This window comes from Polypterus senegalus, chromosome 3 (genome assembly GCF_016835505.1).
Source record: "Polypterus senegalus isolate Bchr_013 chromosome 3, ASM1683550v1, whole genome shotgun sequence".
Classification (NCBI taxonomy): Eukaryota; Metazoa; Chordata; class Cladistia; order Polypteriformes; family Polypteridae; genus Polypterus; species Polypterus senegalus.
Window position 1 is genome coordinate 39123931 of NC_053156.1, and position 25998 is coordinate 39149928.

The window sequence follows — 25998 nt, forward strand, 5'->3', positions numbered from 1 at the left end:
TTAATTATGGCCCACTTTGGATTTTGAAATTTTAGATTAGAGATGCTCTGCCCTTACTACAAAATATATTCCACTATATATTGTGATGTATGGCCGGCTGTTTATCCCGGCCAATACCCCCACGCCGCCAGGTGGAGCCCTCCCTGCTGTATGGAGGTGCCCCGAAGACCAGCAGGGCATTATGGACATTGGAGTCTTTATTCACAGCCCTGCTGGATACCATGGGAGCTGCCAGGAGTCGCTGCAGCGAGGCCCAGAGACTATTTGCCTTACGCCCAGGAAGTATGTTATTGTCACATGGACAAAGAGAATGATGTGCTTCCTGGGAGAAGAAAAAGGATTTTTATCTGACCCGGAAGTGTTCCAGGTCACATGGACAGAGAGGGTGAAACACTTCCGGGTCGAGGAGTATAAAGGACTGTGGGAGATCCCAGACAGACGAGCTGAGTTGGAAGGCAGGGTGGCTAAGCGTCTGGGAGTTTGGAGGATTGGTTATTGTTTATTGAGTATTGTGGAGAGGAGTGTGCTTTGTGCACATTATTATTATAATAAATAATAATTGGACTTTTTATCTGTTGTCTGACGTGTGGTCTGAGGGTACAAGGGTGCGAGAAAACCCTTATCTGTCACTATATATATACTGTATATATATATATATATATATATATATATATATGTGTGTGACTTCTCAGTTTTTTTATTTTTAATAAATTTGCAAAAACCTTAAGTAAACTTGTTGAACATTGTCATTATGGGATGTTGTGTGTAGATTTCTAAGGAAAAAAAATGAATTTAATCAATTTTGGAATAAGGCTGTAACATAACAAAATGTGGAAATATATATATATATATGTGTGTGTGTGTGTGTGTATGTATATATATATATATATATATATATATATATATATATATATATATTCTGAAAAGGTTTGATTTTGATAATAATTGTTCTTTCTTGTGAGATAAAACAGGTCTAGATCTGTAGTGTTATTAAGTACCAAATCCCAACCCTCTTCTAACCCACCAGACAGATGTGGCAGATTGAGTATATCTCGCTTTTCAATCCTTTTAATTATACCTGCTTAAGTAGAATAGCTAAATAGTAAGTGACTCACCCTCATGTATTACACAAAGGCTTCTCCAATGATTTTTCTTTATTATTGTGAAAAATATAGAGTGGGTTTAAGATTCGGTGATGGTATGCTGTCATTTTTGCCATGTAAAATATAACATTTTGAGAATGTGTTCAAAGCCCAGTGTAACTGCTTAGAAATTTGTTGATGAAGACCCCCACCCCCCACACACACACACACTCGGGGGACACTTTGTATTACAGAAAACCCCTTACAGCCAGTGGAGCTAAAGGTGAGCTTCTTTTTGGTACTGTACAGTGCCCAGTTGGGCTTTCTAACTCTCTCTCATGGCACCATTTTTTTTCTGCTCAAAATTCACTCAGTGATCAGTAGCCATTCCCTATCCCTTCTCAGCTGGTGGTCCTCCCAAAGACAGTAATAATAATTAATTCATTTATTACATTTCATATAGTGCCTTTCTAACCTACTTAAAGAGCTTTACATGTGCAATGAAGACCTACTTCAACCACCACCAATGTGTCCACCTGGATGATGATGATGATGATGGCAGCCATTCTTGCGCCAGTATTAGCTATGAGGTGGTAAAGGGGTGAGAGAGTTTTTAACTAATTAGAGACCGGAGATGATTTAGGGACCTGAATGTCTATGACTGTGGTGAGCAATTTAGCCAGGACGTCTGGGAAACATTCTTTTCGCAAGATGCTTAGGGACCTTTTATGACCACAGAAAGTTAGGACCTTAGTTTTAGGCCTCATTCAAAAGACATTTTTTGCCATTTTTTATAGCACAGTGCTCCTGTCACTACACTGGGGCATTGGGATACAACAACAGACCACAGGGTAAGTGCCCCCTGTTGGCCACATAAACACCTCCTCGAACAGAAACCATGGGTTTTTCCAGATGATCTCCCATTCAAGTACCGGCTGGGCCCAAACATTTTTATCTCCAGTTGGATTACCTGTTCTAAGGTAGCGGCAGGACTCAAACCCAGGGGCCAATGGAATACAGTAAAACCATTTTAGCTAGGAGGACAAAAGAAGAATGCCTTCTCTAACTGCAAGAAATACCGCTTACATAGCAGGACTCCACTTGTGATTCTGTTAAACATATGAAAGCTGTGTCGGTCCCAAATGTAGATACAGTGCCATTAACATTTAATTTCTCTCATCCTGATTGATTCTATTTAATTTTTTTGACAGTAAATGTATTCGTCTTCTGTCAAAATTTTATATTAGGTCAAACCCATCTGAATGAACATATAATACATTTTTATTAAATTAATAAGTTATTGAATGCCAGTTGTGCTCTGTGTGGGGGGAAAAAAAAGTAATTGCCCCTTAGATAAATTAACCAAGTTAAAGGAATAATTAGAGTTGGTTGATTGAACACAATTACGCCTGTTGAAATTTGTTTGTTTTTCAAAAAAACAGTTTAAAGCATTCCACAGTTTACACTGTAACAATACTGTCAAGAGACTATTAACCAGCAATTAAGAAATCATTTACACAAACAAGTGTTGTCTGACAGTTTTCTAGGTTGATAGCTTTAACACACGAACAGCACAACTGAGGTGAGTGTAGGCAGAGATTTCTGAAAGGTGAGCAAGAGATCCATGATCACTAGCTACAGAGTCTTAGACCATACCACGGAGAAACTACAGAGTCACATGCAAAGCAGCAACAGTCTGCTACCATATTTTTACTTTTACCATTTTGGAAAGCAGCATTAACATCTGTGCTTCCCTCTCACCACAGTTGCTCAAATATGCTGTACACTTTGCTGTTATACAAAAAACACTGTGAAGCAGGTGACACAAGGCTGCATTTTGTGGTAGCTGGGGTTAACAGATAGTTTCCTTTTATAGATTAGATAGAGAGAAGCTCACTAATTTAAGTCTCTTGAGCTGAGATACTTTCTAAATGTGGTATTGGCACTCTACTTCAGCTTTATTTTGTGACCTGGCAAACCCCCTTTGTTTCCAGTATTGAATGTCCCTAATCCTTCCATTGTTTTTACTTCCATTATAGACCTTTACACGTGAACTTAAAACATTTTACAAGCAAGACAAGACCAATCAGTACATCAAGCTTGTTTCAGTAGCTTGTTGCCATGTACAGTATGCTGTTATGTCCTTCTCATCAAACACATGATTTGGTAGTTTGTTGCAAATTCTTTTGTTTCTTTGTAGGAAGATTTACTGTATATGCTTCTGCTTTTAAAAGAACTTCCCATTAACTTCCACTGGTTTCCTCAACTAAATGACTCACTATCACATGGAAATAAATTCTGGTGAGTCAAAGTTATAAATAGTTACAAATCTGGGACTAAAAACGTAATTAGTAGCACAGAGAAGATACTGCTTTTTTTCTTATTACAGTACTTTTTTAATGACAACAATTGAACCTCAGTTACAAATAATCCCTTTCACAGTCATTAAAAAAAAAAAATGTCCGAAAATACTGATTCAGGTCATCGTCACATACAGTACATGTATGTTTTGAGTGTTCAAGCAAGCAGTCTGTTTGCATGGCAGCAACACTAATTTAGATTACCTTTTTCACCCAATTTTGGAAGATGTGCTTGGCATTCAGATAAGCATAATTTTTTTCAAAGGTTAAATGACTGTTTTTATTGGTGGAAATGCCTGAAATATTTTGAAATTTGTTCTATTAGTACTGTGTTTTATTTTTATGTATAAACTGGAATTGGTAAGTTTGCATATCCAAAAACAAGGAAAATCTGACATCTTTAGAAGTGTGTCGCTGGTGGCACAGTGCATTAACCTCCTTAGTGTTATCTCGAGTGTGACTCAGAAAGGAATTCTATGTTATTACAGTTATGTCCGAGTCTGACTTGGGGTGAGTGTAATGACCTGCTTTATGGTGTTGCGTCCAAATAACTCTTGGGACAGTGTTCAGCTACCATATAGTGAATGAATTTCATCCTGCAAATAATCATGAATATTTCCATTTAATCATTAATATTTGTGAGTAGGCCAGTTGTTTCAACGATAAACACACAATAACAAATGAAAGGCCATAAAGCCAGTTATAAACTGAATCATTGATCGAATCGAGCAGTAGTGGTGACGATGTAAATTGATCATCAGACGGTGACAATGATGCATATGATACTGTATGGCTGAACTGTTATAATATGCCTGGTGACTTTGGTTGTGTGAAATTTCACCGTGATACAACATTAGTTGTGTGGCAAAAAAGGCAAAATGATTGTGATTAAGTGCAAGGGCAAGAAATATGTTAGCCCCTTGAGCACTGTGCGCAGTACTGTCACTGTTCATATAAGAGGTAATGTGATAGCCTACAATAACACAGTTGTGCACTAATATTCTACCTTCTCATGTGCCAGGAACAAACATCGAGCTATTTGTGTCACACAAAGGACATGTACTAAATCTACATCAGTACAGCTGTGGGCACTAGACACACCTTTCCTACTTTAATTATGTTGACATATTGTTATTTACATATTTCTGCTACCTTTAATAACATTTTTTTTGTTAACAATTTTTGGCTGATTTTTTCTTATATAAACATAATGCTAAGGTGGTTAAAATTGTCCAATGGTAAAGGGTTTGAATTCAGATATTGCTTGTGGGCTGGTTTAGGGAGTAATAATAATAATACATTTGCAGTGCCTTTATACTTCTGAAGAACACACTCTTTCCACTAGTACCTGCTCCTTGAAATAAAACATCCTATAAACAATCCTGTTAAGAACTATATACATATCCAAACTCTAAGACGAATACTAAAGAGATGGAATGCAGTCCAGAATGGAAATTTCAAGCAACTGAAATGCTAAACTACAAATGAAGCTTGGACAAACTATAACATGCACTTTCTTTTTGCAACAGTAGATCCCTTATTTTAAGGTATTTGTCATTAATGGTTATAAAATACACTGGGTATCTTTCAAAATGGCAGGGTGTTTCCCCGATGTCCTTGGCAAATTGTTCTCCTTGGCCTGTTCATTATGGCACCCTAATCATCTGCCATCCCTGATTGGTTAACTTTGTCTTTCACTCCTTCACCACCTGAATAGCTAACATGTGGTGAGCATACTGGCACAAGAATGGCTGCCATTGCTTCATCCAGGTCGACGGTAAACATTGGTGGTGGTTGAAGAAGTTCCTCTCTTTCTATGTAAAGCGCAATGAGTATGTTCGAAAAACAGTATGTAAATGAAGTTAATTATTATCATCACATAGTAAATTATTTATTTTATATATCATATCCATGTGATATAGACATCAGTAAATGTAAATTTTGATATTTGCATTTGCTTAATTGTATAGATTTCTCAGTGGTGCCAGTTTTCAAAATTAGGACAAAAGGTGAACAAATGTGCTGTTTTTCTTTTTGGCTTTGTAACTGACAAATCAAACATAAAATTTACATCTCTTTTATTCTAGGAGCCAATTCCACACTCAGTAGCACAACAAACACAAGAAGACACAAATTCCAATACATCACTGGGACTTCCAAAATCCCAAGAAGATACCACTGTACGGGGAATGATTCTTAACCGGAAAAGTGTTGGGGGTGCACCCAATCTACTTTGTCCTGAAGACCAGCTGTTGCTTGTCTTGATGAGGCTTCGGCTTGGTCTTCTGCTCCAGGACCTCGCCTTTCGGTTCAGAGTGGCAGAGTCAACAGCATCACGGATCTGGGTTCACTGGATCAACCTTTTACAGGAACGACTACAACAGGTAGGCTACTGTTTCAAGCACTTTTGATTATTATTATTTTTCTTTTATTTTTTGACACGAGTACATTACAAAGATTTAGACATGTCTATGGTTTTCTGTGTGAAGAAACACTTCCTAATGTTTTTTTGCGAAATTGACCCTTAATAAATTTCCAACTGTGTCTCTGTGTTCTTGATGAACTCATTTTAAAGTGACAGTCTCATTCTCGTGTACTAATTGCCTTCATAATGTTAATCCCCAAGGGGAAATTCCCTTTTTCACATACCCCAACTTACTCAGAATTTTATTGGGTAGAGCGCAGGGTCAATTATTTGTACAGCGCCCCTGGAGCAATTGCATGTTAAGGGCCTTGGTCAAGGGTCCAGTGGAGTAGCATTCCTTCTGACACTGCTGGGATTCACACCAGCAACCTTCAAGTTACCAGCCCAGATAATTTTGCCACAGAACCACCACCAATCATGTCTCCTATTAATGTTCTTTTGCTTAAGCTGAAAAGGCTAAGCTGTTTTAATCTTTCTTTATAACTCATCTCCCACATTCCTGGAGTCAGCCTATTCACTCTTCTCTGGGCTTTTTCTAGCACTGTTATGTCTGTTTTGTCACTTGGAGGCCAAAAATGTACACAGTACTCCAGAAGAGACCTTACCAGTATGTTATAAAGCTTCTGCATAACATCCTTGGACTTGTACTCTGCACATAGTGCTATATAACCTAACATTCTGAACACTGTCTTGGTAGCAAAAGTATTCATCGTCCTTTAATATCCACATTAAGACAGAAGTGTTTAGGATTTTTAGAAAACAAAAAGTTACTTGTTTAAATGACATGTGCTGTTATCCTTATTAAAAGTTAGAAAAAGTTACATGTGTTACCTTGAACCCTCTCTTTGATGCCTTTACTTGCAGTTTCTATTTATTTACCCAACTTTGCCAGTTTGCAAGATCTTGTCTACTTTGTCTCAGTAACTGGGGGTGTTTTAGTGTAATGCTGGTTGGAAGATACAGAGATCCACTAGTTTCTCTAAGAAAGAAGGCAACAGAAGAGGCATACACAGAAAAAAGTTATCAAACAAGTATGTATACTCCAGTCAGATAACAGTTAATATATTAAATTATGTATTTTCCATTAAAAAGATCTTTCTTTATACAGCATTTTTTCTAAGAGGACATTACATTACCCACATGCATAATAGCATAGAGTAGGTGAAGAATGCCACTTCCTCTTCTTCCTCTTCATCTTTTCCCATTTCTTTGTGGAGTCGATGTTTTATACATTCCGGCGTGACTTTTACAGTTGGATTCCTTTCCTGATGCCAAGCCTCCCCATTTATCTGCGCTGCAAAATTGTATCTCTTAACATGTGTTTTTTGTGTTTCAGATTCCAGTGAAGTGTACCTCTCGTTATGTTGATTCCTTCCAACCAAAATATACTTCTCTGCTGGCAGATGGACGAACTCTTATAGTCATGGAATGTGCTGACCTGCTTTTTGACGTTCCCACGAAAGAACGTCATCGGACTGCAGGGTCGGGTGTGGGGTCTTTGTCTTTCTCCCAGCCATACCGAGCTCTGTCTTCTAAAAGGGGTTGCATGGTGGCATCTCCCTTAGGGTACCTTGGCTTTGCCAGTGACTTGCGATTGGACAAGTGGAAGGCTACGGTAGAGGTCAATACAAAACTTGCCTTGCCACCCTTTCTGGACCGTGTCCCTCCAGAATCGGCCATGCAGCAAGGACTGTGCCGAGAAGTCCTTAGTGTGCGCAGTCTGACGGACAAAGTGCTTATGTTTCGCTTTCTGCGCTGCGTACATCCCATTAGTTCTGCTGCCTTGCTGGACCGTGCATGGGAAGTGTGCTGCTACCTAGCCTGTCTGCTGCATGAGCCCATGGGCCTAAAATAGAAAGAATGAGCCTAATGGAAACTATATAGCTCGAGGCTCACCCAATCAGCTTGATTTTACCACATAATAGGATGGTTCCTGTTGTTGTGGCTAAAACATTCACTGGGAAAGTGAAGAAAAAAAAAGAAGCCTGTCCTAAAGAGGATGAGAGAGATGAAACTCCATGGTTCCCTATTAACTGCAGTTTTATTAGGCTGAGGTTTGCAGTTTTATTTTGAGAAATAAACCAAGCGTTATGGACAACAATGCAAGGAGGAAGCAGGGTTAATTGGTGAATATTGATGAATTTCAGTGTAAATGCTAACAGTGATCATAATGAGTTGTGTCAAATGAGCATTGAGATCTGAAAAAGTAAAATTAGTGCAAGCCAGACAGTGGTTATGTTCGCCTCTTTATCTGAACAGCATGCTGTATAAGCACATGGCTTAGCTTTTTAGGGCTTCTGGTAGTGAACTTGAGGTTAAGGCTGACTTGGTTAACAAAGACTGTGGTTTCTGTACAACTGCGTATGAATAGGTAGATGGGTGTCAACTGTGGCTATATAAGTACATCCATCTATCTATAGAACTGCATGTACAACTTGTAGATGTTGTCAGATATAAATGGGTTTAACAAAAAAACAATTTATAGTTAGAGGCAAACTTTCATAACTTCTGATTACTTCAGGGTAGTTAGTTGAGCAGCAAATATGATGCAGTTGCTATTTTTATCTGGCTTTGCTACTAGGAAATGATTCAGAATGATAACTTAAAAGTATGTGATATCAATCCCCAGGTCTTAAAAACGTTGCTTCTCCATCACACGCCACACATATCTTATCTGCAGGTATTGCTGTTCAGCTCATTTTGAAGGGCTGATCAGTGTTCATGTATAACCACATCAAAATAACTTGCTGTAAAGGCATTAAAATATGGTATCTTTTTGTATCCAAAATTGTGTTCATAAACACCAACACAGATTAAATATCATTTACATGCATAGGTTTTTATACAAATTTTGTTCATGTTTTTGTAATAATCTGCGGATGTGTATCTGTAAATCTATCTAAATCCCATCGTCTAAAAGAAGAGCAGCTGACCCAGCGTGTAAGGTTCTTTTGCACAAATATGGAGCACAGCAATATTCTGAAATCCTAAAGTGTAAGGGATTTAGCCATATCAGCCATTTTCCTGATTATTAACGTGAAAGGAGCGCCGGTGATTCCCCATCTTTTAGCAAAAAGAGAAAAGCAGTGCTGAAGGCACTGTCGGAGCTCAAATAGTTTAGTATTTTTTTTATTTGCAGTTTTAAGCATTCTTAAAATTATTAGATTCATAAATTGATTTGGTTGTCAAGTCTAAATAAATAAACAAACATCAAATAAAGTTTACATAACCTGTGTGAGAGGAGTTTAGTGAGTGAGCCACATCTGAATTTAGTGTGGCCCATTAAAATAAATAGACTCTATTTGAGATTAAAATCGAGCTTGTGACCTAGATATTTTGTTGAGCAGGGCTCTTCTTATGTGTGATGCAATCGCCCATATTTAACTGCTTTTTGCAATTTTAAAAAAACAGCAGAAACATTACATTGGTTAAAAAATATTTTATTCCAAGTAGTAAAATTCTACTAGTCAACTGAATATTTTATCTCTTACTTGAGAGAAGTTTCCATCGACTTTTGAAGCAATGTTTTTTTGATCGCTACAGTGTAGATATTTATGCATAACAACTTTTTGTTGACATTAAGCAAATACTTTCAGAACCCCATTTCTGGATAAAGTGACCATTTGTCCAGTTTTCTCAGAGTAACAGCATTGCCAGATCCTTTACTTTGCAATGAGCAGACTGTCAGCCTTTTGTCTCCTTTTTTTTCCGTCTGGGGGTGCCCTGTCAATGCTTAGTTCCAGACTTTAAAGAACTGTTTGAACATGACTGTTTCTTTGCCTTGGGGGATGATCTCCACCTTGAGAACAAGAAAAGAACATTTTTCTTACCTTTGATTATATGCTACAGGTTGCTAAGACTACAGGCGTTAGTCACTCATCCAAATTAATTCTATATTTAAGTTCTTCACTTTTAACAGTAATATCACTAACAAACGCTGCACAGTAAGTGATGCAAAGGGCTCCGCGGTAATTGTGGAAGCCAAGTAAGGTTACCAAGATGGGTGCAAATTGAGGCAACTGAGGTGGACAATAAATGCATCACAGTTGTACTAGTTGATGATCATTCTATGGGATGTAGTTTATAAAATGTTGTATGGGGAAACATTGTCTATTTGCAGATTAAGCAGATTAAGAGAGGTCACATTTCTAAGGTAAAAATAAATTTAAATCATTAGGTAGGAAATAGCATTTGCTATTGTGAAGATTTAGCTTTAACAAGTTTAATCAGAAAACGTAAATTATCATCACTGCCAGACTGGTGACATCTAGGTATAAAGGCCTGCATGGAAAACATGAGCTTCTTATGTCACGGGTGGCTGTATAGTACAAGCATAGGTATAAGTGCTTACTTTGCTCCTTGTATATTTTACAAATATTTTTTATAAGTGTAATACCCCACCTTCCTCCCAAATCTTATATTGGTCTCCTATTGCTTTGTTTCCTGTAACCTGTGGGAAATGTGGAGTCACTCACCTGAGTTTTCTGTTTAGAGTAGTTCATCTGCTGTATGAAGTCATCTGCCACTTTTAAAGCGGCTTTTTTCTCCTCTGCATTGGCACCAGTCCCTTTAATGATAATTTGGAGACATTGTTAGCTTGTGTTTAAAAATGACATAAAACAGTACCCTTCAAAGGAGAACAGTTAGCTTCATCAGTCTTGATTTTATTAAGATAATCTTTTCATGCTTAGTTTTTTTTCCATCAGACATTTAACCTCAAGCCTTTTGATGTGTACTACATCAAAACAGTACAGTATGTGAATATGAAAGCAGCTTCACTTGTGCTTTGCTGTGACAATGGCCAAAAGGAAATAAAACACTGATGGCTTTATTCTGGTATCATGCACAGGGGTTGTTTGTTATATGCCACCATTGGCCATGTAGGCTGAGAGTTTCAGGGTACATGTTAGTGACACTTATGAAGCACTCTAGTTTTCTTCTGTTATAAAGGTCAATGTATGTAGTTCTTAACTAATTCTTTCTACGGGACCAGCCAACCTGCTTGAGCTTGGTAATACTAATATTTAGGTTTGATTGAATTATTTTCCTTAATTAGACTAATAATTGGCCAGTTTGGGTTCATTCATGGTAGCAAGCTTTTTCAAGAAATTTAAGAGAGTTTCATTAACTGCATCACTCAAATTGTACTTTGTTCCCCCCTTTCAGGTATCTTATGTACATTTGTGAGGTGGCCATAAATGTTTAAGGGCTACTTTGGAAACAAAGCAGACAGTGCAGCCTTCAAAGAGTTAACTTAAGGACACGTGGTTTCTATTTCTTGGTTCATTTTAAAATGCCATACATAACGCAAATTGAGCAAAGACAGAAAATGTTGCTGTTACGAGAGATCTGCACAGGCAGATGCTGTCAGTACAGGAAGAGATGGTTAAATGCTGAATTGGCTTTCAAAAATACAATATAAATGAATGTGTAGGTGGACATATATAGCAATAAGGTTACTGTTCTGTACAGTCAATGTATACTGAGTAGTTAGTGGGCTGTATTAAAAACAAGATATACTGTATAAGGATCTCTGGAAAGTCTAAGTGAGGATCTTCCAGCTGAGATGGAGCCGGTGAAGATAAAGGAGAACTGTTTCACGTGATGTATTAAACATGTGCTTAAGAAAAGCACAAAAAACAGTTTTATGCTTGGTAAGAGTAGGTGTATAAAAAAAATTGAGCCAGTTAACCATAATGTGGTGCAAAGTCATATGAGCCGGGAGGTTTTAAGCTATAGCTGCATTTAGTTTGAGACTCATGTGGAGCATCATTAACTAATAAATGGACTTTATGGCCTGTTCCGACATAGAGGTATTTATTTCTTGTCTCAGATGCTACCCATAATGTACATGGGATGGATAACAGACCTTTGGTTTGAGGATGCAGTTTTGTTATTAAAAAAAAAAAAAAGTTTTGTATTGTATTTCTGATAATAAAATTTTCTTTTTCTGTACAATGAGTTGAAATGGGAAATGATTCATGTTTTAATAAGTTGTAATGTATTTTGCGCCCTGTGTTTTGAATACAGAGCATAACATTCTCATACCCACTCAGTTCAAGTGAGCGTCAGAGGGATGCCAGAGCTTATCCCAGTGGCACTGAGCACAGGACAACAGCCGTCCATAACAGGGTCCATTTATACACACAGACCAACATATTATCTAAACCTATTTTACATCTTTGGGAAGGTGTGTGAAAAACCTGCTATAGATATGATGAGGGCGTGCAAACTGCACGCCAACAGCAACCAGTCATGAGATTCAACCCCAGGATGTTTGATGTTTACGCCATGAGGCAGCAGCACTTGACTACTGTGCCATGTGCCATGCTACGTATTTTTCCGCAAAGTATTTTTTTCATCCAATAGGTTAAATAAGAGGTTTACAAAAATAAATTAGAAAAACACTTTGGGTGCCAACTTCACTGACAAATAACAAATCTAGCTAGTGTTTGTGTCACCAGTAAGGAAGGCAGTTAGGCCAGTGCTAGTAACTGAGTGTTAGGAGCGGTGAAACTCGGCTCCTTTGCTTTTTACATAGTTGTGTTTTTTTATACAGTTTGATACAGTTACGTATCATCATACCAACATGAATTAATCATAAAGATATCAATATGTTACCCCATGTGCTCCATAATAAGGTTCTGGAGACCGGGGACCTTTCTTTGTAAAACTAGGCACAAGGTGGGACTGCTGTTTCCTGACATAACTACTTTTTCCTCATTGTGTATCTTAAAATGTAATGCTTTCTTATGCCACTGCATGCACAGGGGACAGGTATAATAAAGAAATAAAGTTGCTTTGAATCCCAGTACGATGACAACAAAGCAAACAATCGAATATTGGGATAAATGAATTTTTGAATTGACAAACGTCCCCCTTATTATTATCTCTCTATTCAGGTGTATTAAGGATTCCACAGCCTACCTTTCCACACATAAATCTTTCCATTAGCACCATTGTCCAGAACAAAGCAGTCATCATTGGCAAGAAGAGCTTTATCAAATGGGCTTTTATTTGAAACTTGAGTCAGCTTCATAGTGCCTGTGGCATCAGAAACCTACAACAGAGAAACAGTGTTATGAATGTGCTTCGTAAGTTTTTAAATATCTTTCTTATCCAACCATCTGTTGTCAGACCCATTTAATCCAATTCATGTGCATGGATGGGGGCAAAGACCATTCTTGGCTTACAAGATCATCACGGGGTCCAGTTAAGAGTACAAAGTGTGCTTTTTATATTCTTCATCATATGGGAACAAATCTCTCCATCGGTTCCACCCATTAAGAACTAAACCTGTATGAGGCACCGGTCCTTCACAAAAGTCCATTACTATTAATTTTTTTGCTGCATTTTGGCCATTGTTATATGTTGCAACCTTTATGTGTAAGACCAGTGCTGCCAAAAGCAATAGAGGGTTCATTCCTGTATGCCATGAAGGCTGTGAGGAATACTAAAAGCCAAAGTTAGGGTGCTGGGGTTTGTAGTTAAGCAGTGAAAGAGAAATGTAAAGTTGAGTTGGTGGATCTCATTTGGCTTTTTCACCAGAATAGTTCCTGGTGAAAGCACAGAAAACGTGCAGTGTGCTTGCCTTCTATTAATGGAGAGTTCTACCAGAATGGTGATGTAGGCAAGTTAGCTTGATGATCTGGCCACTTCTCAATGCCTTTTTATGTTAATGAATTTTACAGTTCCACTGGTTGCTTGCTGTAATCTATCATTAGAAGTCTTTACCTTGTAGAGAGCACCGACATTGGAGGCGTCAGCTTGAATATCTTCCTCTGGTGAACCTTCCTTCAGTTCAGGCTTTGATCCAAGGATCTGACAATTAACAATGAAAAAAATGGATAATCTGCAGATATTTGAGAGGATGTTTATCCGTGCTTTGTCCAAGTTTACCTTTTTCTAGTAGCAATCTGGAATTGGCCCAATATAAGGCAGTAATGTATGGCAAAGCAGTGAGAGTCATGCTCACTCAAACTTTTACCGATTTTGAGTTGGCAGTGTAAGAATGTGTGTTTGGACTAAAGAAAGAGCTTGTAGACCTATGTAGAAGATTAAATGTCACTGTCTGGTGGTACTATTACGATTTCTTCACTCAGTTCAATTTAGGGTGGTGGAAAACCACTGCCAGTTTCACCAACACTGGGCACAGGACAAGAACAAACTCTTGAAGATGTGCCATTTATAGTCACTTAAACAGACAGGGACTGTTTGTGCCACCTTTCAGATTTGGACGGAGTGCTGAATTATACAGAAAAAAAAAACTGCATAAGAGACTGGCTCTGGGATTTGAACCAAGTGTGCTGGGACAAAACCAAAAGGTGCACAGAAGTAAGTTAACAAAATTTGAAAAAAAATGTATATTCTGCTAACTGTTCGTAGATCCACACACATGGACACTGCATATCAAAATGTTGTAGTCATTCAGACATAAGTACACCATATGGCAGTGATGAGTGTGAGTGTGAGTGTTTTCATATGTTTGTTGGTGGGCTGGCACCTTGAGGTGTCTCTCCAATGTTACCACGCTTTGCTGTGATGACAACAACCACCACCACATGCACATGTTTGTGAGTGTCTTTCACACTCAGTGTGGGACATCAGTTCTTATTCTGCCAATTTTAATGCCCATATGGTGCACATAACTGTATGAGAATTTCAGCTTTCTTATAATCTCTACTGTCATACTAAATAAGTGAAGCACATTGTAGTTCACTGGTGAAAATAATGAAGGAAATGCAAACAAATGTGAGCATGTGCGGTCAATGCTGATTCCTATTGGAACCGTGCAGACAAATCCACGGTGAAATAACATTGTGTAAAACATTTTGACATGTGCTAACCTGCCATCCCATCGCTTCTTATTACGCCTCCCAAAACACGCACTTTTAGTGGTCAACCCTCTCCTTTTTAACCTAAATTGTTCTGTATTCTGATCTGGCTGTATCTGGTTGTGTAAATGTTGGGCCCCTTTGAATATTTAAGGGAAGTAACTTCTGCGTCGTCATGCATTCCAACAATAAGTGCTTTTCTATAGTCTTTGCTGAATATTTCTACTGACCGCCTAAAGTGAATTTGATCCCCCGGGAGCTGGAACAAATGATATCTGCAAATTACCAACCTTTATCATTTCTGGAGGCTCCTCTCCTTCCATGACAGATATGATCTTTGCCTTGCCGAGTTTCTCTGTGTCTCGTATCAGTGCTGCAATCTCATTCATTTTCTGTTTCTCAAACATGTTGGCCTGAGAACCGGTCCAGGAAATAATTGACTGGTTGAAATTGGGGGAAAAAAATTCAAGTTACATATTTCAACTCAAATGTAACTGTACCTTTGCTCACTTCTCTATAACATTCCAATTACATTTTAATTCTTATTGCTTTTAAAATTATACATTTAACAGAGAGTGAAGATGCTACTAGTTTCTATCCATCACTCAGGTGTACGCTCGAAGTTTCCACTACAACTATATACATATCAGTCTTTCTATCGGCTGTTTTATCAAACTTAAACCATCTGTCTATTAGATGCCACCTGACTCACACAGTTACCTTCTCTACAGCTCCTTCTCTCCCTGGCATACTAAAAACTGTCAAACCTCTTTCACTGTTCCTTAGTCTGTGCTGCCTCTGCAGTGATGGTAATGAAACATTCAGATTGAGGAGTTTCTTCATTCTTCACCCTGCTCATATTTTGGACAGAGCCCTCGTTAAGAGGAATCCCAATAATAAAACCTGCATCCTCATCCATTCTAACAGTCTCTCTCTCTCACGCAGGTCTTTTTCCCCCATTTTTGCCTGTCGAGCACATAAACGGCACACACTTCTCAGCTGCAGCTCACTTTAGAGAGGAGAGACACATTTCCTCAGCAGAAGTGTAACAGGAGCCACTGTGCCATTTGCAAATGTCTCAAGAACAATACCATTGCATCTGGTCCCTCTGGTAAATTCAATATTAAACAAGGGGTCTCCTGCCCATCTAAAAATCTGATTAACTGCATTTCTTGTAGGACGTGTCCAGTCATCTACACAGGTGAAACAGGAAGGCGGCCAGCAGAACATTTCAGGAAGAACAATCAAGCCATTAAAATCAAAGACTTCACAAAGCCTATTGCAGATCACTTCAAATCCCTGGATCATAGCCACCCTGATCTCTGTTTGTGTTCTATCACAGGGCTTCAAAGACACTTTTCAAAGAAAAACCAGCAGACGCTTAAACTCATTCCCACACAGATCACACATTTCTCCTTTCTAATGGCCCATTTTCTCAGTTGAGCTGCCCTGACTTTCTTCCCTTCTGTTTATGTTGCCTGCTTTTCCTTCTCAGTTGCACAACTTGATGAAGGCTATACAGTTCAAAACTGTTGTGTCTTGTACCTTCTTTACTTTTCAGCAAGGAAATAACTTTTATTTTTATTGTTCAGAGAACAGTGTTATAGTTGTAAGACTCCATCTAACAGCTGCATACAAATATCCCTTCCTTTATGGAGGAATAGTTTGGACAAAATTAAATATATAAATATGCAAATAAATAAAGACAGCATGAAATATGAGTATAAATAAACGTCATGAAATGTGAGCATAAATAAATGTGTTGCAAACATATGTTTTTGTTTCTTATTTATTTAATTTTGTCCATAACATTCCTCCAAAAACGTCATGAAATAAAACTTTCATTATCACTCATCAAATTTGAGAGGTTGGGCTCTAGCACGTCGTGTGTTTTGATTGGTGAATCTTCTTCTGTTGATTGCTCATGCCTAATTCGATATGTCAGTGCGGGAGATGGAGGTGAATGAGATAGAACAAGAGTTCATTAGAAAAATGCTTACTACTAACAATGAAACACATTCTGTCGAAGTTATCATACTGTATATTTCACAAAGAAACGTGTTTGCCACTGATCAATGCGGTAAAGTTGTTAGAAAAAATAGCTGCAAATATGCATGTGATGTTAGACTCTCAAAATAAGGGTCAAGTGTTCAGTTCATGTCCAGATGGTATCTCCTTAGCAGCTGGTTCTAGGCAGGATGATAGTCCATAGCAAGACGTACTTGCTCATTCACAACAGGTCACTTTAGACTTTAGAGGTACCGGTTAGCCTTACCTGCATGTCTCTAAGATGTGAGAGGAAAAAAAGTACCTGGAGAAATTCATTAAAACACAAGGAGAATGTGCCAACTTCACACAGAAAAGACAGCCATCGGATCAAAAGGGGTCTGTTGAATTGTGAAGTAGCAGTGCTAACCCCAATGCCACCCCAGCCCTTCATAATTTAAAACTCCTGATGTCAACTTTTCTCCAGAACAGTCCCGTTGCCCGTTGCCTTGCATCCAGTTACCTCATTCAGGTCAAGGATGAAGCAGTCTCCTTTATTGAAGCTACTCCAGATACACTCCACTTCTTTTGCACGAATGTTTTTCTTCCCCTTGATCTGAAAAAGCCGGTAAGATGGAGTCGACCCTGACTGGCTTTTCCGGAATCCCGATTCAACCCCTCCTTCCTTCAGAGATTTTTTTTTGAAATGGGGAAAATAAAAACAAACAAAAATAAATTTAGCTTTCAGTCTGGAAAAAAAAAAGAACTGGTGTTGTTACTTTGCACAAATATGGACATGGGCGTGATGATAAAGGGGGGTTAGAAGGATTGTGAAAAGCTGAGCTCACGAGTGGCTTAAACTCTGCAGGGAGCAGTCATAACAAGTCCGTCCCGGTTGGAGTCACCAAACTGCCAACATGACGTCAGGCTGACAATTTGACAAGCTAAATATTCAGAGCAGAACTTCCAGACTGGGTCACTAACTGGTTAGAAAGTTAAAAAAAAAATGAATTTCATAGAAACGCAGCTTCAAACCTTGTATGTTACTCCACGTGGGAAGAGCTTCATGAATTCTGGTGATTCAAAGCCTTGCAATTCTCGATGTTGTACTGGATATCCGCCCAGAAAATCATCAAGCTGAATAGCCAGCATGGCACATGCCACCTGCTCATCTCGGGAGGACTTCTCTCCTGCCAGGGCAGAAAATGCAGAGTAAGACTTTTATGTGATGGTTTTGTTTCTTATTCTTTCCCCTAATCCAAAATATCATCATGTTGAAATCTGAAGGGCCCCAGGGTGCTACTCTCAACTTGGTAACTTTTTCAATGTAGTTTCTAAAACGTGCCCTTAACCAGTTAGTATCCTGAATGGGTTTTAAAGTTACAGCAGTCACCCTTAGTTTTAAACATTTCTATCGCTATCATATCACCCCTTAGTCTGTGTTTCTGTGGGCTGATCAGATTAATCTCCTTCAGTCTTGACTCATTCATAGCTCACATCCTGCTCACTTGCCGTGGCAGCGGTCTGATGGCACAGGATGTGGCTTCTGTAAAGTAGGTGATGGTTTTAACTGTGCATTTTTATCTTCACCGTGTCTACATGAACGGCTACACACCTGCTAGACCATTATTTAGCAAATCCACAGCCCTTATTGGCAGCATTTATGTTTTTCTTGCACAAAATGTACAGTATATTGTATTTGTGCAACGTTCATTTCATTAAATTATTTACAAGCTCACAGTGCAAATATATACATCCGATCAGCCATAACATTAAAACCAACCACCTAATATTGTTTCGGTCCCCCTCAAGCAGCCAAAGCAGTGGTGACCTGTCGAGTCATGGACTCCACTAGACCTCTGAAGGTGCCCTGTGGTGTCTGCACTGAGACGTCAGCAGCAGATCCTTTAAGTCAAGTAAGTTGCGAGGTGGGGCCTCCAAGGATTGGACTTGTTTTTCCAGCACGTCCCACAGATGCTCAAGTAAATTGAGATCTGGAGAATTTGGAGGCCAAGTCAACACCCTGAACTGTTTGTCATGTTCCTCAAACAATTCCTGAGCTATGTTTGCAGTGTGGCAGGGCGCATTATCCTGTTGAAAGGGGCCACTGCCATTACGGAATACTGTTGCCATGAACAGGTGGTCTGCAACAATCTTTAGGTAGGTAATGCTAAGACCCAGCAGAATTTTGCCCAGAGCATCCTGCTGACATCTGTTCCACCAGTAAACGACACACACGCACCCAGAGGTGCACATGATCCAAAAGAAAACGTCATTCATCAGACCAGACCACCTTCTTTCATTGCTCTGTGGGCCAGTTCTGATGCTCACATGCTCATAATAGTTACTTCTGGCAAAGGACAAGGGTTAGCAGGGACGCTCTGACTGCCATATGCAGAAAACTGCGATGCACTGTGTGTTCTGACCCCTTTCTCTCATGACCAGCATTAAGTTTTCCAACAATTTGGGCTACAGTAGGTCTTCTGTTAGTTCTGACCAGATGGGCTAACTTTGTCTTCCTATGTACATCAATGAGCCTTGGGCGCCCATGACCCTGTCACTGGTTCACCAGTTGTCCTTCCTTCGACCACGTTTTGTAGGTACTAATCACTGCATATTGGGAACACCCCACATGACATTTTGGAGAAGCTCTGACCCAGTCATCTAAGCATCACAATTTGTCACAGTCGCTCAGATCCTTACACTTTCCCATTTTTCCTGCTTCCAACACATCACCTTCAACTGACTGTTCACTTGCTGCCTGATATATCCCACCGCTTAATAGGTGCCACTGTAACAAGAAAATCAATGTGATTCATTTCTCCTGTTGTTGGTGTTAATGTCATGGCTGATTGGCGGGTGTACATTGATTTTAATTTGGCTATTTTGACATTGATCAACTGTTGATAGGTGTTAAAAAAACAAATTATGTTCATTGTGGTTCAGTGTTGTCTTTTATATTTTTATAGGCACTGTATATCTAGGCCTTGTTCTAGAAAATGAGCCCTTTTAGTTTTAAGGGCAATAACTTTTAAGTTACCCAGAGTGCAGCTGCTAACTGCCGTTTAGACCCCCATGACTATGGTGTATACTATAGTGAAAGTGATTGGTGAATGAATGTGTGTTTTTTCCTGGTGTTTGATTCTCACCAAGCCACAAGTGCAGGTTGCTCTCTCCTTCTCCTTTATTGCTCAATACAAGGTAAGCATCTCCATTGTAGAAACTGCCCAACTGATCTGCTGGCAGGGGGACTGCCTTCAGCTTCTCAACACGCCAGGCATGCAGGCCAACTTCACGGGCACTGACAGAAAATTGGTTTGGACTGGCTCTGAGTGGAAGCATCCTAGGAGAAGGAACAAAAAAAAAAACATTTTTAGAAGATTTCTAAAGACCTCTCTTCGGTTAATTTGTAACTCTAAATTGCCCTTGTTTGGTTGAGTCCCGAGATAGACTGGCACCCCTTCTAGGGTTGGTTTGCATCCAATAATGCCCATATAGGCAATGGCTCAAATAGTCCTGAATTAGACAAAGCCGGTACAGGAAATGAATGGGAATACACCTCAGCAGAATACTTCAAAGGGAAAAAGAAGGACATTTGTAAATTCACAGCAGCATGGCAGAGAACACAGAAATTGTATTGTTGAATCCAACAATGATTTCCAAATAAAAGTCAAGTTTAAATTCAAGTCAAAGAATGTTTCTTCAAACACTTGGAGTAAATGAGTAGGCAAACTGACAAGACAATATCGGGGAGCAGCCTCCTGATCACAACAGGCTGCTGGCTTCTCCCATCACAAAGCACTCTTTTCAGACATTCAAAGTTCGTGTGACAGTAATGGCTCAAATATCTATGTTTTATGCTTTCACATACCGGCAAATGTAAAATAGTGAGCACTACAGAGTCCCAGAGTGTGAAATGACTAAGGAGACCTAAATGTGCAAGAACAGAGCAAGCCTGCAAAAGAAGGCTACACAAAGGAGAGAGGAGAGAGCGGTCAGGAGCACACACTGATACCGCGCATTGCTGCACCCACCACATGACAAATCAACTCAGGATCCAGATTAGGACCCGAGTGCAGCCATGTGGCGGGTGACACCTCAGCACCACACTAACTCAGATGGAGTGGAACAGTGTGAAGTTTTATTATGGTGGCCGGAGTGCCAATTCTGCCACCGACCCCCAAGTTTTTCCCTGAAGGTTGGGGGGGCCTACATACAAAGGGATCAACCAAAATGAAAAACTGAAAAGGATCCTAAACTCTTTTACTTTTCTGAATCTTCTTGATGTTGAGCCCCAGTACGGAAACTTATCTACTTACTCACTAAAGAGCCTCAGGCTCACATCTGTCCCTCTCTTTATCCCTCTCGTCCTCTTGTCACTCAAAAGTTTGTTCTTTCCTCACTTAGTCAAAGCAGCTTTAAATCCCAGTCCATCATCACATCTGTCCAAGCCATGAAATTATTTCTGAGGTCACTGTGTTTCTTCTACGACATCATGCAAGAGCTCCTTCTACTGGCATCTCAGCATCACTGAGCCTTTCTTTTGGTGGAAGATCAGCCAGCCTTTTCAAGTGTTGGGTGTTCTCCTCAATAGCACTCTGTAGGAAACACCAATGCCAATAGTCCTTTGGAGCGCACACACACACACATGCAGGGTATACTGCCCCCTACTGGAGTCTACCTGCTTGCAGTGGCATGACAATTAAGTTGCCCTTGCCAGATAATGTTTCTTTAGTCTCTGTACTGTCCATCTCATGCCCCTTACCACATTTTCCATAATGCAGTTCCCATCCTGACTGCATCACCCACAGTATCGTGTATATCGCCCATTTCATTCCTTAAGTATTTGTCCTGGATAATGAAATTATCATATTTTGGAACTACATACTGCTGATAGTAATTGTTTAATTTTGCACAAATGAACCATGATGAACTATAATTATAACTAACTAAATGTAAAGAGAAAATAGACATTGAAAGCATCCTCTCTTGTGGACTAATAATTTCTGACCCAAATACATTTGTACATTCTCTCTGTATTGTACTAGTAATTTATAACTTTAATGCATCTACTTTGTTATCCAAGGAATTTATGCTGCTTTTAGTTAAAATGGTCAGAAGTGTTACAACTTAACACAGCAAGAGATAATACAGATACATACAGGATCAAGGCATTTGGGCAGAGCCATGCATCACCTGGACGGCTAACCAATCGCATGTGCGTAATGTTACATATCCCAGGATTCCACATGTGGAATTTAACATAAATAATAGCCTGCCCAAAGGATCAGAAAAAGCAACAATGTTGGAAGCAGAGACACATCAAAAACAAAGAGAAAGACCATTTGATTTGGACAACGAAGAATGTGACTATGCATCATGTCAATCGCTGCATCCAAAAGCTGCAGAGGACAACGTTCACCCTGGACATTCACCCTGATTTTAGGTAAGCTTTACCTAGATGATAATTTTCTAGACTTTGATATCTATTTTATTTTCTATTATACTTTCTACTATTAGTATTATTACACTTAATAAATACCATGTTACTTTTACATTTCTATACTTTGATGTAATACCTAGTGATTGAAGTCATAAAGTAAATATTAGGGTACCTGGTGCTGGAGAGATTGCCATTTGCTGATCCCTGCAGAGTTTATCAAAACTGAGAGGTTGCACCTCAGTAGGAAGAACAAGTGCATTAGAAGTGAGACACTATTAGTAAATGGTATATAACCAAGAGGGGTATGTGGCTTCATGAGTCTCGGGGACACTAGAGAGGGTGAGTCCCTCTGTGGACTACTGAGGAGTGACAGACTGTAGGCATCACTCATACGTGGTTTGTGGATGGGATCCTATGTGGAATACTACAGAGTGACTGATAGTCTGGCATCACCCATACGTAATTATGTGAAGAGGATCTGACTATATGTGTGTGTGTTAATCCTAAAGTGCGAGAGAAGACCAACCTAATAACGAATGGGGCGAGTCTCACTTATCCCGCAATAACACAGCATTCTGGATTTAGAACAATGTGTCCCTTGAAAGGCTTGTCATTCTGTGAGGAAAAAAAAAATGAATGACACCAAGAAGCTGGGATACAATCGGCAGACACAATGTGCAGCGAGTGAGCAAGATATCATTCCAAAGCCAGAGCAAATGTTTCCCAACTCCGCCTTACATTTCACCACCATATATAATATTTATAAAGTACAATTCATAACACAAAGGCTTCTGAGCAAGTTGCTTGGAGCGAGAATGTCAACAGGAGCAATTAAAGTATAAAAAATTAAACCACAAGGCAAGGTCTACAATACAGTTAGGGTGAACAAATACATTCACTGGGTCACCTCAAGGATGCCACCTGTCTGTATAGAAATGACTGCTGGAGTTCATTTAAGGCCAGGAGTATCCTAAAGCTGGCAGATGACTCTGCCATTGTTAGTGTGTTACAAATTTTGGAAAGCAGCCATTATCCTGTTATTGCCGGTTTTATTAAGTGGTGTGAACTCTCCTTTTTGCAGTTAAATGTTGTAAAACAGAGGCCATGGATTAATCGCCATCTCCTCACTCAAGAATTGACAGGATAGAATCTGGAGGTGACGGAGCAGTATGAATACTTAGATAACACCATTACACACACAGTGCATGTCAGTAAGAAGGTTTAAAGTAGTTTGTCATCATACCACACAGCTTTGATATAGTGAGTGTGTCCCATTTAATGACTGGGGTTGCTGGATGGCATTGCCTTGAGATTGTCAGATTACGTGACTTGAATTTGCAGGGGATATGAGATTACATGACTCCCTCATTACTTCTCAGCATAATGTCAGATTTCCTATTGCTCTGTGAAAGTGCACTGAGGTTAACAAATTTTGACAACCAATCAACGTGGACTACAGTGAATAAACAAATATGAATTGCAATGCTGTGTGAAAGTAAACAAACAACATGGAGAACAACCACATAGTACACACCTTACTGCTGTGTTTGTCTATGCAGGCCCGGTTCTGCCGGTTGTGCAAAGGGTGTATGCATGAAGGCGGCCACCCTCAACAAAACGCATGCACGGCGCGGGGCTCGGCTTTTCCCATCGAATGTCGGTAACTTGCTTCAAAGAAAACCAGGCACGTCACAACATGTGAATTGTGGCAGCTCAAGTACGCAGCACATCAATCAAAAGTTTTTGTAGTATTAATCGGAGTTTTACCGATGAATGAATTAAACTTGTCGCTGATTCGTTAAATGCGTAAGTCAATTTTTCTTCTACATTTTTTTGGACATTAAGGAAATTGCGAAAAATTTTTATTTTAAATACACTGGTTTAGAAAACAAGTGAAGGTATTATAGGGTGAGGGGGCGGCTGAAATTAAATGGCACGATGGCGGCTTCGCCTCTAGAACCGGGCCCGTGTCTACGCTTTTCGATTTTGCCTGTGCAGGCCTCCAAATACCACCAGCAAGTTTAAAACCTCATAGAGTGTGAGTGTAAAATAAGCCTTGTCTCAAGCAGCATGACCCTGACCTCAAAAGGCAGGCTTTGAAGGCCTGCACAGTCCCAAAAATACTCAAGAAATACCAAAAAATGCCCTTCAAGGGAGAGGATAACTGTAAACTTCTGTCTTAAATAAACACAACAAAGTATCTTTATATTATGAAACACAGGGTCTGTTGAGATTATTTGAGAAAAAAAGCAGAAAATGAAAATGCAAGTTAAAAAAATCAGTCAAGGACAAGCAGGGGGTCCTTATTTAGATGGAAAAAAATGCTACCAAAACAATACACCTGAAACAAAAGTCAAAGACAGAAAAATGAGTAAAAAAAAACAAAAAAAACTACCACTTGGGTCACTTGAATTTGAAGCTAACTATCACTGCAAGAAACTAACAGCATACCCAAAGAGGGATAGCAAATACAGTGAATGCCACCATTTTTACAGCGTCACTTCCTGTGACATCAGAGACATGACAGAAATGGTCACATGATGCTGCTTGGCGCATCACGTAACAATAAAGAAAAGTGCTAAAAAAGTATTAGACTTCACATCATAACCATAAAACAAAACAGAATACATGTATAAAATGTGTTAATTATCACACTTTATAAATAAAGAATGTATTTATATTAAACACTAGCAAAATACCCGCGCTTCGCAGCGGAGAAGTAGTGTGTTAAAGAAGCAATGAAAAAGAAAAGGAAACATTTTGAAAATAACATAACATGATTGTCAATGTAATTGTTTTGTCACTGTTGTGAGTGATGGTGTTGTTGTCATATATATATATATATATATATATATATATATATATATATATATATATATATATTTACACACACACACAAACATATATATATACATATCTATACATATACACATATATATATACATATATATATCTACATATATACACATACATATACATACACACATACATACATACACACACATATATACACACAGATACATATATATACATACATACACACACACATATATAAACATATATATACATATACATACATATCTACATATATACACACACAGCTATTTCAGATCAGTGCAATACGCTGCTTGTTAAAACGGATGACTCCGCTCTTACGCAAGTCTGCGTGGATATTATGAACTATCGATTTGTTCAAGTTCTATTTAAATTTTAAATAGAAGGAATTTTTATTTAGTCGACAGAAATATCTTTGGTAGGAATGATAAAAACAGACAGGAATATTATTCGTGAATAAATCAACTCAAACCTTAAACAACTTATAATATTTTGCTCTCCATAAAAATTTATCCTGTCTAAATTATACAAGTTAGAAATAAAGTAAACGTTAAAAGAACAAACATTCAAATTTCTTTACTCTTATGTAATTTTATATAAAAATAAACTTAGATTTTAAATATCCCAAAAGATTTTGCTCTCCATAAAAATATATCCTGTCAAAATTATACAAATTCAAATATGAACATGCTGCATAACAAAACCTAGAAATATAAATAAAATGTGTTCTTTCAGCAATAACAAATCAAATCATTCAGTTGTCTTTGCTCATATGTCATTTTAGAGCTGGACGCCTGGCATCTTTTTTTGGCCACAGGTTCGTTTCTGTTTGGTGTGAGGTTCTGTGTTGTGGAGATTCTCAGGATGGATTGCAGGTGCTCATCAGTGAGGCGACTCCTGTGTGCTGTTTTGTTAGTCTTCATCACTGAGAAGAGCTTCTCACACAGATATGTGCTACCAAACATGCACAAGGTTCGAGCCGCATGTAGACGGACTTTTTGTTCTTCAAAGTCACCAAAGCGCCGTGCAAACT

The 25998-nt window shown here is 38.9% G+C and overlaps 2 protein-coding genes across 3 annotated transcripts in view; one reads left to right on the forward strand and one right to left on the reverse strand.

The window, feature by feature from the left end:
* Positions 1 to 9258, forward strand: part of LOC120525042 — a 41755-nt gene extending 32497 nt beyond the window's left edge. For both annotated transcript variants that reach the window (XM_039746992.1, XM_039746994.1), the window contains exons 5-6: positions 5530 to 5826; positions 7204 to 9258. In XM_039746992.1, the coding sequence (XP_039602926.1) occupies positions 5530 to 5826; positions 7204 to 7722 (816 nt within the window). In that variant the 3' untranslated portion in view covers positions 7723 to 9258. The remainder of the gene's footprint in view (positions 1 to 5529; positions 5827 to 7203) is intronic.
* Positions 9259 to 9409: 151 nt separating this feature from the next.
* Positions 9410 to 25998, reverse strand: part of LOC120525043 (macrophage-capping protein-like) — a 39913-nt gene continuing 23324 nt past the window's right edge. Inside the window, exons 2-9 of the mRNA XM_039746995.1 lie at positions 19837 to 20030; positions 17723 to 17877; positions 17211 to 17372; positions 14992 to 15141; positions 13602 to 13688; positions 12795 to 12927; positions 10343 to 10434; positions 9410 to 9666 (exon numbers count right to left, since the gene is read on the reverse strand). Coding sequence (XP_039602929.1) covers positions 9601 to 9666; positions 10343 to 10434; positions 12795 to 12927; positions 13602 to 13688; positions 14992 to 15141; positions 17211 to 17372; positions 17723 to 17877; positions 19837 to 20029 — 1038 coding nt within the window. The 5' untranslated portion in view covers position 20030 and the 3' untranslated portion in view covers positions 9410 to 9600. The remainder of the gene's footprint in view (positions 9667 to 10342; positions 10435 to 12794; positions 12928 to 13601; positions 13689 to 14991; positions 15142 to 17210; positions 17373 to 17722; positions 17878 to 19836; positions 20031 to 25998) is intronic.